At 35.5% G+C, this 20,206-nt stretch overlaps 1 protein-coding gene across 1 annotated transcript in view; it reads right to left on the reverse strand.

Annotated features, from left to right (window-relative positions):
• Nucleotides 1–1,952: 1,952 nt before the first annotated feature.
• Nucleotides 1,953–20,206, reverse strand: part of KITLG (KIT ligand) — a 46,332-nt gene continuing 28,078 nt past the window's right edge. Inside the window, exons 3-10 of the mRNA XM_087934525.1 lie at nt 12,765–12,827; nt 10,623–10,805; nt 9,580–9,739; nt 8,196–8,285; nt 6,298–6,407; nt 5,207–5,283; nt 4,932–5,018; nt 1,953–3,153 (exon numbers count right to left, since the gene is read on the reverse strand). Of these exons, the coding sequence (XP_087790651.1) occupies nt 4,979–5,018; nt 5,207–5,283; nt 6,298–6,407; nt 8,196–8,285; nt 9,580–9,739; nt 10,623–10,805; nt 12,765–12,827 (723 nt within the window). The 3' untranslated portion in view covers nt 1,953–3,153; nt 4,932–4,978. The remainder of the gene's footprint in view (nt 3,154–4,931; nt 5,019–5,206; nt 5,284–6,297; nt 6,408–8,195; nt 8,286–9,579; nt 9,740–10,622; nt 10,806–12,764; nt 12,828–20,206) is intronic.

Genomic DNA, 20,206 nt, shown 5'->3' on the forward strand with positions numbered 1-20,206 from the left:
TTTTATTTTCCGTTGATGACCAGAAGCTCTTCATTTCCCTACACGAACCACACAGCTGTTGGAAAAAGGCAAACTGCACTGAAGGAATTACTAGTAAAATAAATTTGCTGATCGTTACAGCTTCCTAGAAAATCTAGAGTGTGATATGCTCTAATTACTACCATCTTAAATTTGTTATATTATTATGTTTCAGTGTTGAACAGGTTTTGCCACAATGAAATAAAACTAAACCCTCAAGTTTAATTTCCTGCCAAAACAGTTCCTGATAACCCATATGGAAACACTCCATGTTAATGTGTCAACTAGAATTATATACACTTAACCAGGTAATGTAAACCAAAGTAGCAATATAAAAAGCATAGTTAGGAAGGTTTACATCATCCAAAGACTGGGGCTAAGATAAAAGTATCTATTTTTATTGAGCTGCAGATTTTTTTAAAAAAATAATAATAATGTAGAAGTCATGGAAAATTAGATTTGTTTCCTTCTGTTACAGTTAAAACATTGTTTGCCATTGAACTAGAGTAGCAGGCTTGCAATTCTGATGTAAAATGTTGTATGATGGTGTAAAATATTTGATGCTGTTGTTTCTTTTTCCATCCAGGAACAGTTGATTCAATTAATCCACATTCTAAAGGCTCATGCTGTGTAAAGCCTGAATCCCCACTGAGCAAACTAAGAGTAAGCTCCACTACATCACAAGGCCTCCTTGCACCATCGCATTCAACCACAATTCCCTCCACTTGTATTCTGCTCTTTACAGGGAACTACTGAATCATCAAACAATGAAAATCCTTGTGAATTAACAAGCAGATCTAAGTTAACAACCAGAGATCTATTGTTTACTTGAATAATAATGTATTTTTAAAACCATTAAGTGCATCTAGTGTTAATAATCCATATACATATATTCTTCACAATATATGAGATTATTTGAATTCTTTTCAGAATGTCACATAGCTGTGATAAATAAAGATGACAAGATTTTAGAATGTTATATTGTTCCAAGAAAAAGGACAATTATAATGGCTGATGTTCCTTCTCCTATGACAAGTAAATAGATTAATTAACCTAAATATAATATATAAACTTCTTTATATATCAATATGAAATCAAACAAAATTACAAAGGATGTGGATAAATTACATAATTGTAAAAATATAGTTTCAAATATGTATGAAAAGTGTTTTTATTTAATGATTATATAATGTATCATCTGAAGAGTTTTATGATACTGAGAAAATAATAGACAATTTGATACAAGTTTGTATTAACAATGGGTCAAAACAAACAGACTAAAACTGGTATCATTAGGCTATACCTAATTTACCTCTTTTGCATTCCACATAAAAATTAGCATCATGATATACACTTCATATGAAATTTATAAGGAGAAATAATTTTTCCTAATAAAACATAAATGGAAGAATTTCTGCAGGTGGCCTTGTTTTGCTCAATAATACCAAAAAGCTAATGGAAATCTTTGGCTAATCAAGCCCCAATCCTGAGATTTTATGCAATGTACTGGCAGAGAATTTGTCCATTTATTCATCTATTACACATATTTCTTTGCTACTCAGTTTCCAAGACTACTTCTATGCAATAACATTATATTAATGACATAGGAAAATATATCTGGATCTTTAAAGATTTTTATTTGACTATGATATAGTATTGTTTATAAGCAGAATTATACCTTTAGATTCAGTATAAAACACTGCCTGGTATTGTGAGAATGCTGTTTAATAAATAGAACAGCTCTATGCCTTAGTTTATAAATCATTCATCCTTTCTTCCCAGTACAGCGTATTGATACAGGCCATATGCTTTTGTTTCAAGATTAGCCAAAATTAGGAATCCAGGTTTCTGTTATTTTAGTCAATCCTAAATATATTACATAACTTTGTAACAGACTGTGACAGATATGAAAATAAATAAATCTAAAAATGTGTACGTTTAAATAAAGCATTTATTAAGCACAGTTTTTTTTTATCAATGCACCATAAAGGAAAATTTAACAATAGTTTAATTAAACTTACAATAGTTTAAACTTATTATTGGATTAGTGGTTTGGAATGTAGAGTAATCCAACTATTTCATAGAAAATAAAATTCTTCAAATCCATTTTCAGGAAAAAAAAAATAACTTAACATTATATACAGGTTTCAATGTTTTTAGTGTTTCACTGAAGTTCATGACTGGTAATTTTTCACCTGGGAATTATTGTCCAGAGTTTTGTTACATTTATCAAAAGGCTGAGAAATATTTAGACAAATAATTCTTTCCACTTGAGCTGAAGGAATAATAATTGATGGAGAATTCAAAATGATGTAATGGGTGTTGCCTTTAAAATTTATTTCAAAATATTCAAGGACATATATAAAAAGATAAAGTAAACTTACTATCTTTGAGATGACCTAATTTCTGTTAGTATCAAGAATAGTTTAAATACTTTGATTCAGTTTCATGATAGTTATCCCAGATAACAATTTATATTCTGTCCCCCAACCCCATGTACTGGATAATATAACTGACAATCTTCCTTGCAACTATCAAATGGGCCAACCTAGAATATTTGCATTTAGATCACTTCTACTCAACAGACATTAACAACATTGTCAAACTGTATACAATTTTTGACAGAAAATTAAACTCCACTTATATCTTCCGAAATTACTGTATCTGATTTTAAATGAAACTTTCTCTCGCTATTAGCCCAGTTCCACTGATGAAAGAAAACTAGCACATTAGTCCATTGCATAAACTTATTTGCAAGACATAAAAATTTCTGAAGTTTCCTATTTTTATCCATTTCCGCATATTTCTTCTATTCATAGTCTCTATTTGTGTATCCAATTCAAACTTCCTTATATTTTGGATCACATAAATCTTCTTACTGCATTTACTAAAATCCACTGCAGATCCACTTTGCTCTACATTAAAAGTGGTAATCCTTTTTGCTGAAAACTCTTTTCTCTAGTGATGTTGAATTTCACGTTGGTTTCACAGTAACACAGCTTTAATCCACAGCTCTATATTGTGAATATGGAGTCACGGGAAACAGCAACAGATGCAGACTCAGTCTGTCACTCCAAAAGGAACACAAATATGCTTAAAGCTGCTTCATTTATGAAGCAAACTTAGAACTGTTAGCTGCCTGGAGAGAGGGAAGGGAGGAAAAAGCTGAAAGTCTCAATATTTCAAAAGCTATTTTAGTGACAAATGTTCAACTTCTCATATTAGTAGAAGATATTTCACATAGAAATTGCAAAGGCTGCCTTGATAATGAAAGAATCCCAAAGAAAGCCTTCAATTTTACTCAGTACTTGATTCAAAGTACAATGTGGTTTCATTCTCCTTTATTCAACCTACAGCCACCCTTTTCATTTATTTCATACTTAAAGCAGCTATCAATATTTTTTTAAAACATATAAACTAAAGCAAAATATAAAAGTAAGGCAAATAAAATTATGAAAGAATAAAGAATGAATGAATAAAATGAACGAATGAACAAATAATACATTTCAAAGGCTTGACTAGTGGTTCTAGGGGTGCTTCCCATGGCTAAAGAAGCCTCCATCACTTCAGCCCACTACAGTTGGCATTCATTCACCCCTCTTCCTTCTCTCTCCTAGCCCATATACTGTACAGTTTGGTCAGGAAACATCAGCAGAATTTATTCACTCCCAGTCCACCTCAGCAAACATTTCTTCACCAAAGCCTTCTCTCCCAGGTCCCTGCACGGATCTTTCACCTTTTGCTGTTGCTGTTTTGGGCCCAAATTCTCCAGTGAAACCTTTCTTACTTTCTTACTTCTTCTGAAAGCAGCATGTTTTTGTAAAACTGAGCTATCTTTGGAACACCTTAGGAAAGGCAGTGCAGCCTTCTGAAGGATGTGTTGTCTTTGTAAAGCTGTGCTGTCTTTGGAATGCCTTTGGAAAGAGATTGCAGCTTTATGAAGACAGTGCAGCTTTACAAAGAAGCACTGTCTTTGGAATGAAGAGAAAAAAAGTAGAAAAGTTCCCTCGAGAGGCTGGATCCAAAAAGGAAGTAGCAAAGGGTGAAAGGTCGAAGTGGGAAGCTAGAAGAGAAGGCAGTTGGACAAATGAATACTTGCTGGTGCTTGCTGGGTTAAGGTGGGGAGCACTTGAGTCTGGGAAGCAAAAACAACTGGGCAATATAATGAATACTTTCTGATGTTTGCTAGAGCAGACTGGAGTGGCTCCGGCTTCCTGTTATATGGTAAATAGCCTCAGAGCCATGTCATTCTAAGGCTGCTTGCTGCATTACAAAACAGGGTGCAAGCCAGCCAAAAGGGCAACGATGTGTGTGTGTGTGGGGGGGGGGGAATAGGTGATGGGGGAGTTGAAGTGCCCCGATGTAAGTGTGGGTAGGCTGTCAAGATTGGAATTTTTATCACGTAACTATGGCATAGGTGGAAGTCCATTTTTTCAGCATCCTTTTGTAACTCCAGTCACTGAACAATTGCCCGTAAGTCCAAGACTATCCATATTAGCAACTGTGAATTTACTTTGATACCCCACGGACAGGTCTTAAAAGAAGCCAAAGTTGCTCAGAAATTGTCAGGAATTCCTTTTGCATCATAGCTGAGCTACACGGGTGCCAATGATGGGGAAATCTTCTAGCACAAGATGAAATTATAGTTTCTAAGAGGCACAGCCTGTCCCTGTGTCCCAGCGCAAAGACTCAGATGTTCATGTAATAAGCCATCATTTTAAATGCTTATTTAAAAGTGAGTAAGAAGGGAGATTATTTTATAGACTATGGCTGCATTGTTAAAAAGGGGAGCATATCAGTGTTTTGATGGTATATAGGTTTATATGAGAAACCCTGAAAGAATTACTATAAATTTCAGTCAACTAGTCACTTGAAACCCCTCAGTGATAAATTCAAATACTCTGTTTCAATACTTGCCTGGACAGGAAGCAGTAACAGTGTATATATAAAAAAGAAACAGCTACACTTGTAGAAGCGATTTGTCTTTGTGCTGCAACATACTGAAAAAGAAATAAAAAAACAAAGTGCTTTTTTAGTTTCTGTGATTAATCTGTTTTTCCAACACAGGTCATGAGGTACATATCTTAAGAGTCCTAGAATCTTTCAGGATCAAAAGTTCCAAACTATATATTGAAATTGAGGAAATAGTATCCTAATAGACAATTGACTCAAAATTAAATTAAAATACCTTATCTCATTTTCATCTTGGTTGATGTTAGATTGTGTAGTCTGGTGAATTTGTAGTATATGCCTGCAAATCCTTTTCTATAGAAAAATAAGAAAACAGGACGTATGGTAAAATAGATAAAAATATAATATAATCAATTGCATTTTTTTAAAAAATAAAATATTAAAAACATGTAACTCAGCTGAAAGAGGAAAAGAATAGAAGTCGAATCTCCTTTTTTTGGCATTGATCCCACCTCTGGCAGATCATATGTCCATGTAGTTATCTTGGCAACCATAAAGCATGGAAATAGTTTTCCACTGCTTTTGTACATAAAATACATGTATATGTGTATAAATTTTCTTTCAGCCCACATTTTTCTCACTATTTATTGATAGCAGAAAGATATGAAGGCAAAATAACCTTTGTGCCTCTTTGTACTGTTATTATTTAATTGTTGTGGAAGGGTTACATTATACCACTCATTGTGATACTATTCTTCATAACTGTAGGCAGTGCAAACTTCAAATCACAGTAATTTTATCCTGGGAAAAGTAATATTACTCTCAGCTAATCTCCACAATCATCTATAGTCCTAATTGTGTGGATTAGCTAAGAGTATTTTTTGGTAGTCTTCTACCGCAGTGGCCCCCAACCTTTTCTACTGGACCCCTGTTTTACTGGATAATACTACATCAACTGGGCCTGGCAATCCTGGAAGCCTTTGAATTTTGCAGCATTTAAAAATAGTTATCATTGCAAGCCTACAAAATCACATTGCTGTTGCCAATTCCAAACTAGCATTCAATTCTACATCAAAACCTATTCTTCTTCATTATGGAATCCAATTCCACACTGGAGAACTATCCTCTGCCAACAAATTATCTGCCTCTAGATAGGATGGAAGGAGGAAGGGAAAGGATAGTAAAATGTTTCTAGTTCTAGAAACATAGAAAGTTTTTAAAAAACCACCTCTTTCCTCAAATCTGTATGAAAAAGGTTTATTGATATGTTTGCTTAACATGAAACCAAGGTACTTCACTCAAGGGCATATAATATATGATATCAATTTAGTATCCTCTTTAACCAATCATATATTCGATATTTCTCACCTTCCAGCATATGGCTCCCAAAACAAAGCCAAAGACAAAAGCCAACAATGATGAAAGTGCTATGCTCAATACTTGATTGCTAGACTTACTGAGGAAGTCCAATTCTGCTTCTGGAATTTAAAAAAAAAACATTTTGGATTAATGAAGACAGATTAAAACAAAACAAAATCTCCAGGGTAACACTGTTAAACCTGTGAGTCATGTATTTGGTAATACTTTTCTACTGCTTACATTTCAAATGATACTTTTAAACTAGTTTGTGGTTTTATTAGGAAGTGTTTGGCTGCCTGAAATTCACAGCTTTATTTGCACTTCACTCGGGAAAGGCAAACATTCTGGCAACTTTATAATCCCATGTAACCATCTGCAAAGGAACACTTACCAAGTTATCTTCTTGTTTTCTCTTGGCTGGATTTTCTGCTAAAGGTTTCCCCTCCCCATTTAAAGTACACCACATAATTTATTAGAAAAAAATATGCTTAGAAGCTCTCAGATGTGAATTCTCAAAAGGCAGAGCAGCATGAACTGGAAAATGACAAGGATTTCCCCTATTCTTCATTGCACAACAGAGGACTATTAGCAAGAGCAATTCCATTGGCTACTGAAATAATAGATGGGGCACTTTTGCTTATCTGAACATTTGAATGGCAAACTATACTAAGACTTAGCCTATAACAGTGTTTATCAACCTTAGCAACCTCAAAACATGTGGACATCAATTCCCACACTTCCCCAGCCAGCATGCTGATTAAGGGAATACTAACAGTTGAAGTCCACACATCTTAAAATTGCTATCTACTAAGCCATTCCTGTAGACCAGAAATACTACAAGAAGTTAAAATAGCTAAAAGAAGCAGCAGCTAGCAACCTGCTATCTATCTGAACCCCATTGTCCCAACCATGATTAGCACAGGTTTGTACAGCAGTGACTTTAAGATAGTAATTATTCTGCCTCTGGCAGTTGTTTTAATTTGGAATCTTGGTGTGACTCAGCTCCTATATCTATGTATGGTGACTTCCCATATTTTTGCATTATTCTTATGTGGGACAACCATTGTATGCATATGTACACACACACACACACACACACATGCACATACATTTGCTGTGTCCTCATTTCACTTTACTGTTTTCTTTGAATATAGTGATATTCCCATCTAGTTTCTTAATTCTGAAATATTTAGAGAAAATCACTTATATACCTGACCCTAGCTTTATAAAATACAGTCCCCAGACTGTAAACTGAAGTGGCAGATTTGGGGGCTCACAAAATCTGGCAATGCAAGAAACTGATTCCTTGTCCATTTCATCTTATGATTTATACAGTCCAGTAAATGTTAAAATCATAAAGAAACTTCTTCACCTTCCCAACTAGTAAGCTTCCTTCATTTAAAAAAAAGTGGGATTGAGCACTACATTTGTTCTTAGACTTTAGAGAAAAAAACCATGGGGTTTTTTTTATTTCTATCACAGCTTCATCAAGCTTTAATAATTTAATGCTTCCCAGGTTGAAGCAGAAGTGGGAGGAGAAAGAGATGAATGAGGAAAAGTAACCTCATACTGGTGCCATTATGTTACATTCAAGGGTATGTAATAAAATAATTAAAATAAGTTTATGTATATTGTTTCAATTTTCCATTTTCTATAAAAGCCATACAATTCTAATTACCAAAATATAACACCAACCAAAGCAAAACCATGTGCTTCTTCTCCAAGCTCTAGGCTTCATGTTAAGAAGTTATATTGATGTTGAGTGCTATTAGACATGTTTGCCACTTGTTTCTTTCCTCAGCTGGCAAAGAAGTTTATTTAACCAATGGATCCTGAGGATATGGCTGCTTTTCTTCCCCACCTCCACAATTAATATGACAATATTGAAAGCAATTGTTTACACTTACTGTTGCTGTTATTGCCACTGCTATCATTCCTAAGGGAACTGGCCGCTACAGGATGTAATAAAAATGGCTCTGTGACACTGATGCTTGAATCTGAGACAGAAATAATATGTCAGGGTTTATTTATATATATAAATAGCACATAGGAAGTTGCATAATACAAAATGAAACCCTTGGGTCATCTAGTTCAGTATTCCTGAAATTCTTTCCCAGCCTGAGATGGATACACCGAGGACCACATGTGGGAGTTTCCTATTACAATAAAGCCGGACCCATTTGGGGGGGGGGAACCTCTACTTTTTATTACTTTATAACATTTAGACAATCCAGACAATTAAAAAAAAGTCTATGTGATCAGAAGTAAATAGCTATAATAGAAATAGAGCAGCTAAATTTGTTATATTCAGAGCCATGGTGGTAGAATGTAGTACTGCAGGCTACTTCTGCTGCCTGCCTGCAATTTGGCAGTTCGAATCTCACCAGGTTCAAGGTTGACTCAGCTTTCCATCCTTTCCAAGGTGGTAAAATGAGGACCCAGATTGTTGGGGGCAATATGCTGACTCTGGAAACTGTTTAGAGAAGGCTGTGAAGCAGTATATAAGTCTAAGTGCTATTGCTATTCTATGTTCAAAAAATATATTCTACAAAATCCTGAAGGCTTGCTTTATGTCATCACCAATTTTGTTCTAGCTACCTGTACTTTTGATATAAAAAACTTGTGAAAAAGGCTTCTCTTTCAAAATCTGCATGGAAACCCTTCAGGAACCTTCTCAATTGAAGACTGGGATGAAAGTGATGTAAAGAGGTAAATAAAATTATTCCGCTGTTTATTTTGTTTTAAAAATTAAATAGCAGTCATGAATTTTGAATATGGATTGTTCTAGAGAATAATGGGCTAAATAGTGTAGAAAGATTTTGATCCTTTCTCCATTTCTTAGCCGAGAAAGTCACCATTGTCTGAAGACATTTCCATGATCATGTGGAGAGCATGCCTATGTGCAAGGTGTACGGAACACTGTTACTTTCCCACCAAAGTGGTATCTATTTATCCACTTGCATTTGCATGCTTTTGAACTGCTAGGTGGCAGGAGCTGGGGCAAGTAAGCTGGGAGCTCACCTTGTCACACAGCACTCTGGCCTCAAACCAAGGCTGTCAGCTTTCCAGCTGACGTGCTCAGTGTCTTTAGGACCTTGGTAAAGCAGAGTATGGGTCTATAAAGTCAAAGCACTGTTTATTACTGATATTTCTAGATGGCTCTATTCCAAACAGCATATAACCAAGTTACATTTACCCTGTATAATACAAGCTCATATTGAATTTGGCACCAATTCATTAAAGGTGATTCATGACATTTGTGAATATTTCTATATATAAAAGAGCATTTACCATTTGGAGAGACTTCTGTTGTTGAGGGAAGAATGCAGTCACTTTGTTCTGGTCTTTTTGAAAAGATTTTGTAGGCCTTAATAGTGCTGTAAAAGTGCTTGAAGAATTCTTCTGGAACAAATTTACCTTCTTCATATAGATGATCATGTTGACTATAATTCTGAGAAAGAGGATAGAATCCCGTTTTTAAGAAAATAAGGCCACCTAGTATATCACTATGCAGGGAAAATTATAAGGCAGCAATTCCTTCCTAGGTGAGTATATTATTTACAAGTGGTAAAAACACTGGAGTGTTTTTGTGCAAATTCATATTCATCTGAAAAGCTTTTTTATATAAATACTAAATACACAATTAAAATACTAAAGCATGAATTGGTTTGGTTTACTTTGCAAATTGAAGCAGCTAAGTTTAAAGCTGGCTTTAGACATCATAGTTTCTTTATGTTACAATATCATATTTTATGTTTTAAATCAGAGGTGTATAGTGGGGAAAGGTATGGCATGTATCTTGGAGAACTCATGTTCCCAAATTTCTGTTTGATCTATTACTAATGAAAACAAAGTATTGTTTCCACAGAATTATTAGCAATGCAAGCAAGCTATACTTGCTACTCAGAGAATACATTTCAAATAAGTCCTAATGAATTTGACACAACTTCAATGCATCAAATATATGTACAAAATATTATGTATATGTTAAATAGACATATTTAAATACAGGGATAGAAGAAATTGAATTGCATGCAAGAATTATTTATATATTATCTTTATGTTCCACTACAACCAAACAAACACAAGGGAGGGTATAAATATAATACATAAATATATGTAAACATTGAAATTATATATAATTAAATATATAAATAAATGAAGGAATTACTTATAAGATGTCATGATTTAATAAACCATTAATAATGTCTGGTTTAGTATAATAGCAAGGTAATCTCTGCAAAAACATTATGTTACAATCACCCATTCTTATACATTAATATCTCAGAGTATTATTTAGTAATATAGAGGAAAGTTCAGATTTATATTATTACCTTATTATATGTGGTAGAAGATAAGCATTCCATCACATCAGTGATGATCCTTCTTAGTTTATTGATAATTGAATAGTTACTCAAGACATTTGACATATCTGGAAATTCTTTGAATTTATTGAGCAGATTATGTAGACTGTTTAACAATTCAGGGACCATCAGATGCAGCCAACAGTGGTAAGGCTATCAGAAATGATAACAAAGGGGAAAAAAAGATTATATTCTGTGCATGCTTTAATAATGTACAATTGTAAAAAAAAGTAGTTCAACACACTATTACATTTATTCATTCATTCTTTTTCTATCTATCCATCTATCAACATTTATAAACTACCTCAACCTAATCTGCCTTGGAAACATTATTTTGCACTTTGTTAAACTAATATTCAACTGCCATTAATATGCATGGATATGTGACGGTCAGCAGATTTCTGCTAATTGTACTTGTTTCTCCATGTCCACTAATTTCACCTATTTATTATTCTTTTAGTTATAAAGAAAAAGAATTAAGATCTATTTTATTTTGTTTATCCCAATTCAGTGTCTTTATGAATCTTGACTACTGGTGATGACAATAGAAAGCTCCACAGAGTTTTCTTAGTAACATTTTCAAGGTACAGGATCCAATATTCATGCTGCACTGAATTTGTCCTATATTTTAAAGATGCATTTCATGTTGCATGTCAGGAATACAAATTACATGTCAGAACCACTATGCATTAACAATTGCTTCATTTATATATAGACTCTGTTCACCGTAACAGTGAACATATTTTACTAACACTAAGTGTTTACTAAGTGTGTTCATACATCACAATAAGTCATGAGGTTTGTCTGCTTTTGACTTACACTACTGTGTGGATCCTAATAGTACCAAATCCCATTAATATTGTAGGACAGACATTGATTTTCAGTTATGAACATCGAACTCAGTTTGAAAGTACTATTAGATTTAAAAGTTATTAATATTATTAGTATTAAAAGATATTATTGAGCATCTACTGAGATCTCTATCCTATAAGACTTTCCTGCCTAATTGTTATATGAAGTGTTGTAGCAATAGCACTTAGACTTAGATAATACTTCATAGTGCTTTATAGCCTTTTCTAAGTGGTTTACAGAATCACCCCCAACAATCTGGGTTTTCATTTTACCTCAGAAGGATGGAAGGCTGAGTCAACCTTGAGCTGGTCAGAATTAAACTGCTGGCAGTTAGCAGAATTAGACTGCAATTCTGCATTCTAACCAATCTGCCACCATGGCTCTATCTGGTGTAGCCCTACATATCTTTTTTAAAAAAATGATTTGTCCAAAGTTGGAACTGGTGGTGTTTCTAAGCCCACAGAATACTGCCACCATGGCAAATAAAACCAAGTGTATTCACAAGATGTTTTTGAGGACTCACTAAAGAAAAGATGGTTATCTTTCTCTCTCACACGTACAAAGTTATTATTCTCTCTGCCAGCAAGCAGATTTAATTAGGCTTTTAATTAGCAGCAAAGAAACAACCTTAAAACATTGCAGTTATGTCTGTTTTTTGGCCAGGAAAAATCAGAGGCTTGGCAGGAAACCATTTATAATATTATGTTCTTTACAATTTAATTAGATGAACAAAATTCCTTATTAATACTGTGAGTATGTCAGTAACCACACACCTCCATGTTTGCAATTTAGAGGAGACAGAAGAAATGCAGGCATAAAAATCTTACAATATTCCTGCTGCATAAAATCAAAGATTTCCTGTTCCCATCTACCATGGGAAAATGATTCATTTTATATAACTGAAGATTTAGATAGGTTGAGTCATAGGCTGCTTCACTCATCTGATTACTACATATATACAAATAATTAAAATTATATTGCTCCTTTGTACATATTTATTTCAAGTTATTATTAAATAAAATATATGGGGAAAAACCAGTTAAAATGCAGCATGTTAAATTTTAATAGAATTTCAATGGAAAAGTTTAATTTACCAACAGGAATGTAATGGTTTCTGGCCAGAATATAATTTTATAAGGAAAACCTTTTGAAAAGTCTTTGAATTAAAACGTTCACAACCTGTTTGCATTTCCAAAAATTGAAAAGCAAGAATAATTGATGCTGTGTATGTTTTGAAATAACTCCAATAGCTTTACATACCAGTGTGTCTGTCTTCTGGACATATCTAAGAGCTATCATATAATCATCTGGAAGATTTCCAACCTACAGACAACAAAGAACACGAAAAACAATTTAGCGATTTAAGGAAATAAACAGAAACAGAGCTAAACATATAAAGTCCAATCATGCCTGTGGAAACTTAACATGTTTACCTAACATGCTATTTGAATGATAGTGCAATGAGCATTTTTTAATGCTAATATTTTTTTAATGAATTATATACCACCCAATAGAGTCAGTTCAGATTTATTTTCAAACAACTTCTTTCAGTTCCTTGTTGAAGAACTGCCTTTCCGGTATTTTTGACCATATTTGTTTTAATCCTTTGCTACTGTGAATGATGAAGGGCACCAGGTTGAATCCTGGTTTATTGTTTGTCAGGGTATCACTTGTATGTGAAATATCAAACTGAACTTTGTTCTGCTTTGTTCTCTTGCCTATGAAAGAGAAAGAGGTGGAGTACATGATCTAAGTCTCACAATGGCTTGTTTTGCCGTTTTATCTGAATTCTGTAGTGAGTCAGTATATTTTTCCATGGCTCTAGGTTAACTCGCTGTGGCTATCTCAGGATCACCAGCTCACTATTGACAAGTCGCCTCTGCCAACTCACTGCCACCAAATTGCTGCAAGACAATTTTACACATACAACTTGCCACAGGTTGCTAGAAGGCGAGCCAGGCAAATGAGCACAGAGGGCAGAGCACAGAGTGGTGGCCAGGGGCTTCTAATTTTCACCCCCCACCCGACACTGCTGCTGCACAAAGCTCTGGGCAAAAGAGGTCAGGAATGGTGGCAGTGAGCAGGATAGGCAGCAGGGAGGGGGCAGTGGCCAGGGACATCCCATTTTCACACCATCTGCCACTGCTACTGTTGCTGTGCCAAAATCTGGGCCAAAGAGGCTGGGGATGGCGGTGGCAATGAGAATGTGAAAATGGGACACCCCTGTGGCCATTTCCCTGCCCATCACTGCCATCTTCAGTCTCTTCAGCCTGGAACACAACGCAGAACAGCAGCAGTGGGATGTGTGAAAATGGGATGGCCCAGCCTCCACCACCTCCCAGCTGCTTGCCCTGCCCACTGTGGCTGTCCTTAGTCTCTATGGCCTGGAGTAGTGCGCTCTACCCACTACTTGCTCACTCACCCAACTCTTCCTCTGGTCTTCTGCAGTGAGTTATCCCCATGGCAAATTAGCCATGTGGTTGTCCTGCAGTGACTTGGCAACAGGTGACCTGGCTATGCTGAATTGGCTGCGATGAGTTGTCCCATTTCTTTTTTCCATAGCCCTTCTTGAAAGCCTTCATATTCTAATTGGAAGGTTGCTATCATAATATGACTTAGTAATATTTTTTTTGTAATCTAAACATCCGCAGATCCTGTAATCATTCTTCTCACAGGGCCTGATTTCCATACTCCTCACAAAACTCCTCACAAAACTGGGCCACAGGGGTGTCCCATTTTCACAAAACTTCTGATATGTTCTTGTATTTTTTTAAAGTGTGGTGGACACTATTCCAAGTGAGATCCAACCAGGTCAGCATAAAATGGAATAATTACTCCCTGTTACTTTGACTCCATCGTCTGTTAATGCCCTAAAGATAACATGTATGTTTTTAGCAGCTCTATTATACTGCTGGTTCATGTTTAATTTGTGGTCATCCAGTATACCCAAATCCTTTTTGTACTGTTGTCAGGACTCCCCCATTTGTGCCTTACATTCTTCCTATATAGATGCATAAATCTTATGTTTCTTTGTTTCCTGTTCATTTCTGTCATCTATTCAAGTCTGTCCAGAGCTTTTTGAATTTTCTGCCTTTTATTAAAAATGTATGAGTCACCTGCAAATGTTATAAATGGGTGAGGGAGTCACCCAAGTCTCCAATAAAAATATTCAGTGGCACAAGGACCAGGACAGAGACCTGTGTTACTCCACTACATACTTCCTTCCAAAATTAAGCATGGCCAGTCTGGAACACTCTTTGGATGTGATCATTTAGCCAACTGTAGGCCCATCTAACAGAGGTACAGTAGCTCATATTTCACCATTTTATGTCGAGGAATATCACAAGGCACTATGTCAAGGTGCCTGAAGTCCAGGTGCACTATGTTTGTAGTATTTTCCAACTTTGTCAAAGGAGATAAGGTTAAGCTGGCAAAATTTGTTTGTAACAAATCTAGTCCAGGTCCTATTAATTGAGCATTCTTATATAATTGCTTCTTCTAACAACAGGTTATTATTTCATAGGCTTCATCTCTCAGTTTGGACATAAAACGAGCTCATCATATTGATGATTTTACAGAGAGCTGAAATATCATCATTATGCATATCACATAATCAGGCAAAAATCAAATTCATTGCCTGATTATGTGATATGCATATGATCATTTTAGTTCATTTATGTGTAGACAGATATTTATCTTGCCTTCTTTTCATGAGCTAAAAACAGCATGCATGTATACTGATCTCTCTTTCCACATTTTCCTTCCAAACACCAACTTGAGGTAGGTTGGGTTGAGAAAGAATGAATGGCCTCAAGTCCCTAATGAACTTTTGTAGCTGTGGGTACACTTGAACCTAGATATCTCCAGTCACGCTCTAACCACCACACTGCACTTGCTTTTAAGGTTTTATGGCTTAGCCTTAGTGCATTGTGGAACCTAGCCACTTATGTTTTTTTAAAAAAATAAAAACAAATCATGTTTTAGTGCAATAAATCCTAAGTTATAACTTCTATATATATAGTTCTCAAACTGACAGCACTTCTATTCTACTAATGAATTTCGCCAAAAGAAGAATGAGCAACGTTTTCTTTTATATCCTGATTAGAGGTTATAGGGGATGAGGACCCAGTGATGGCATGGCATCACCAGAGTTGGTAAGATCAAACATTCCAGATTTTTTTTTTACTTTAATTTTGAGCTAGAATAAGGGTTCAAAAGGGATTTTACCTTGAAATTTATTTAATTTATATTGGGTCTTTCAAAAATGGGGATTTTTTTAAAGTGATACAATACTAACTTTTAAACAATCCATGAAAACTCTGTAAAATAAAAAAAAATGGATCTAAAATGGGTTTGTTTTTCTTTTTAGAGGTATACAGTTATAACTTTTAAACCAGGGGAGTCAAATTCAAGGCTCATGGGGCGGATCCCCCTATGGGGTGTTTAGATCTGGCCCATGGGGCCGGTCTGGAAATAGCAAAGGACCGACCCGCAGTGTCTCTGCTAGCAAAAATGGGTTGTGGGCAGGGTGCGCCCCCTCCAACTGCTTTTAACCTCCGAAGTAGTCCAGGAGGCCTTCCAGGCTCAAAACAGAACCTCCAGAGTGATCCAGGAGGCCTTCTAGGCCCAACCTTCTAGGCTCAGAAGGTTATAAAAGGGTGGAAAAGTAAAATACTTTACCTTTTAGGCTTGCAGGATTCTGCTACTGTAGCCTATGTCAACAATTTTGTAGTTCTAGTCTTCCTATGGCGTCAGTTTCTTGATCTGGTCTTTCTCTCATAAGGTGATCAAGTAGATCAAGTAAGTATTAAAAAAACAAAATCACAGAAATGGACGCCTCCCCATTTTTATAAGTTTATAAATATTGTGTTCTACAGAAGTTCTATTTGTTGGTCCACATTTTGAGCGGGAGTTTTGTTTGTTCTGATTGGCTGAGCAGCCTGACAGTGAACTATAAAAGGTAGCTGTCAGACAGCATCAGCTGTTACCTGTCAGCTGGCCGATTCAGCAACATATCAGCAGACTAGGGTAACCTGTTTCTTTGTTACAATAAACATTGTTTCATTCTTCAATGCCTGCCTCAGCTCATTCTTAGAAAGAATATAATAATAAAACCATATCTGCGGATGTGTGGTCCCATGTCATGCCCACCATGGCCACGCCCCCACCAGCCCTCCAAGGACAAGCCCAATCCTGATGTGGCCCTCAATGAAATTGAGTTTAATACCCCTGTATTAAACAATCCACCAAAATTTTGTAAAGTGAAAACAATGGGTCTGAAAATTATTGTTATGTTCATTCTGGGATGGCTTTTAGGCCTGTAGGGTTCTGGGCTGCTCATCTGCATTCTAAACTGAATGGCATTTGCCATGTTTTCAAGCATGATTTTTTTTCCAAAATAGATGCTAGAGAAGCGTTTGGCTTCTTGGATACTGTCCAACAGTTTTCAGAAAGAATGAGCCAATTTAAAATGTGCTTAATGATCAGTCAGTGCTAATAAGATCCTTGTTAATAGGTAAGTAGCTACAGTTCACCTAGTACCGAATCAAAGTAACATATCCCATTTAAATTTGTTATACTAGACTCATTTGTCTAATTAATAAAAGAGGTCACTCAATTAAGGGAAGAGCTAGTATTTGGCAAGATAATGTCATTTACATCTCTCAATCCTATAAAACAAGTAATATTGAAAAGAAAACAGTAAAATTACTTTGAAATATTCATTTCCTAGGATTGTGAACTTTTTACAAAATTTGTCACTTTCTATTGATACTAAAGAACCAACATTTTTACCTATTTTTAAATGGGGATTTCATAGTCCACTTTAATTAATTTTAGAAATGGATATACCTAGGATAATCTATCAAAGCACATATCTCTACATATGATTTTAATGCAAAATTAAATATTAGGTTATATTCAGACTTAGTTGAACTTAAGTAATCCAGGTAAAATAATGATTATGTAAGTTAACAATCTAAGTTCTGAACTAAATCTACTCTATACAATGCTGGCTTATAAATCTTGCATTAGTTTTTAATTCCTATATAATTCTGTATTATATCCTTTTGACTCAAGAACAAACTGTATAATATATTGTATTGTATAAATGCTTTTCCTTTCCCTTCTTTTTTACACTAGAGTAAACATGATGACTTGATCCAGATTTCACTGCTTTATTTTCTGAAACTAACTCCCCAAATTAGTTCTGGGTCCCATCCACTTTGACTTGCAGCCTCAATAATATCATACAATCATTTGAGAAAACTTACACTAAATGTAATTTCTTTTTTTCCTAAATAAGAAAACTATGGTTCACAGCTTTGGAAGAAGCCGGGATTTTGAGGCAACTTCAAAACTATCTTTTAGATTTGGAAGATATCCATATCCTTGTGTAGATTTGAGGGAGGAAGGCAAAAGGGTAGTTCAATGGCCAAAAGAACCATTCAGATTCATCTCAACACAGGAGCATTTGGGTTCTCTTAGCCAGGTCCAATATCACTTTAAGCAAAAGAGAAGTTCCTGTTTTCTTTATTCAGTATCCTTAGAGAGAGTAGAGGCTTCACAATATCAACACTCATGTATTTCTTTAAGGAAGATCAGTGCAAGATTAAATCTGTTCCAGATCGAGAAGCACAACAAGAATTGACATGCATTATGTATATAACCTACTTTTCTGGAATCAAAGCCTGTCAAGCTCTTTTCAGCTCAGCTTAAAAAAACCTAAGTAGACAGGATTATAAAGTGAAGGAGTATGAACACTTTAATAACTAAAACAGAGATGTGGGGAGAGAGACATAGCTGGAACCTTGTAACAAATTTAAATCTTTGAAAAGACATGCTGTCTTATTCAGAGACAAATTCATGAACTTGAAATTATGTAAATACTGAGTAAACTATAACAGTATATTTGGTGTGACATCCATTTCTATTTCATTTGCAAATTCAGAGTCACCATGCTAGGATTTAGTGACAAATTATAGAAATATCATATTTGAATTTCCTAGTCCCACACTCTCTTTCTAATCTTTTCACCATTGCAATTTTACTAGGTTTTTTTTAAAAAAATCTTTCTGCCCTACTTTTGCTCCATGCTCTGCTTTGAACTCAAAGTGAAATGATTATTTTACTAATAATGACAAAATATATTGATGCTATCTTGTGTCCTCCAATGCCATAAGATGCCCGCCCACTTTTTAGTTTAGATGATAACAAGACTCTAGAAGAGCCTTATAAGTTTTCTTGTTAATAAGAAGCAGTTGATGGCTAAACTAGAATTATTTACATCAGTGATGGGATTCAAACTTTTTTACTACCGGTTCTGTGGGCATGGCTTGGTGGGTATGGTGTGGCTTGGTGGGTGGGGTAGGGCAACGATATTGTAAAATCTCTGTTCCAATCCCACTCCTGGGGGAAGGTTACTGCAAAATCTCCATTCCTTCCCGACCCCACTAACCTGTTCTCCAGCTCTGTTCTCCTGTGCAGGGCAACAAAAGAAGACCCAGCTAATCAGTTGTGACTCGGGAGGCAGAGAATAGATGGAGGTGGGGCCAGTCAGAGGTGGCATTTGCCGGTTCTCCAAACTACTCAAAATTTCTGCTACTGGTTCTCCAGAACTGTTCAGAACCTGCTAAATACCACCTCTGATTTACATGCCACAAAATTCAAAAAGAACTTTTTAAAATTCCAATCAATTAATTATTTTTACTTGGTAGATCTTCACATTCCTATTACACTTGGAAAAGGAATTGTTCATGCCATAGGAAAAATGTGATTTGTGCTATCTGATGGGAAAGAGAGCTTGCTGTTGATACTTGGATTTGTGGACTGCTTAGAAATTGAAGGGATGAGGAAAATATGTAACAAAAGGAAGAATCAAATCTCTAACAGTCACAGCCTAAGATTAGTTGATCTGCTTTGGCTTGTTGGGTCTTGACTGCTGCAGGCATGAAACAACTTCTGTAAAAATATATCACATCTTTGGACGTCTTTTTCTAACAAGAAAGGGACCATCAGCAAGCCAAGAAAAGAAGTAATGGGTTCGGCTTGCATAATGCATGACCTGAGTTAAGTACAGTTTGTAAAAACATACAAAGTTGCATCAATATTTCACTCAGTCTAAGCTTCCTATGTTGAATGATGTTGACTTTCCTTCATATGCTGTTTGTATATGCATATTATTCACAATGCATGCTGAAAGCTGTGTTCTATAACATTGTTCCATTCCCTGCTGTTTCTCAGAGCAACAACTCTCAAGCTAGCATTTAGTAGAAAATTGTAATGACCACAATATATTCTCCAGTCCCATCTCATCCCATCCATTTATGACTCTTGGATGAAAGTGAACAATCTTCTATAAAGCAAAGAAATGTTGGCATTGGCTATGAGAAATTGCCCAGCAAGAGAGAGAAGCTGAACTACAGAAGACCAGTTTCATGTGGCAAGATATATATTACAGGTTGTCCTCATCTTATAACTTGGTCACTTAACAGTTTAAAATTACAATAGCTTCAGAAACGGTCTTAAAGCAGTTCTGACCATTGAAAAACATTGCACCACTATCCCTCCATCATGTGGAGCTTCACAATCCATTCACACTTAAGACAGATTTCCAACGGCCCCACAATCATGTGATCATCATTTACAATCTTCCATGCTGGCTTCCACAGAAAGTCAATGTTTTCTGCTTGGATTTCAGCAGG

The sequence above is a fragment of the Pseudonaja textilis genome, chromosome 5 (assembly GCF_049901715.1).
Source record: "Pseudonaja textilis isolate UNSWEBS1 chromosome 5, rPseTex1.2, whole genome shotgun sequence".
NCBI lineage: Eukaryota > Metazoa > Chordata > Lepidosauria > Squamata > Elapidae > Pseudonaja > Pseudonaja textilis.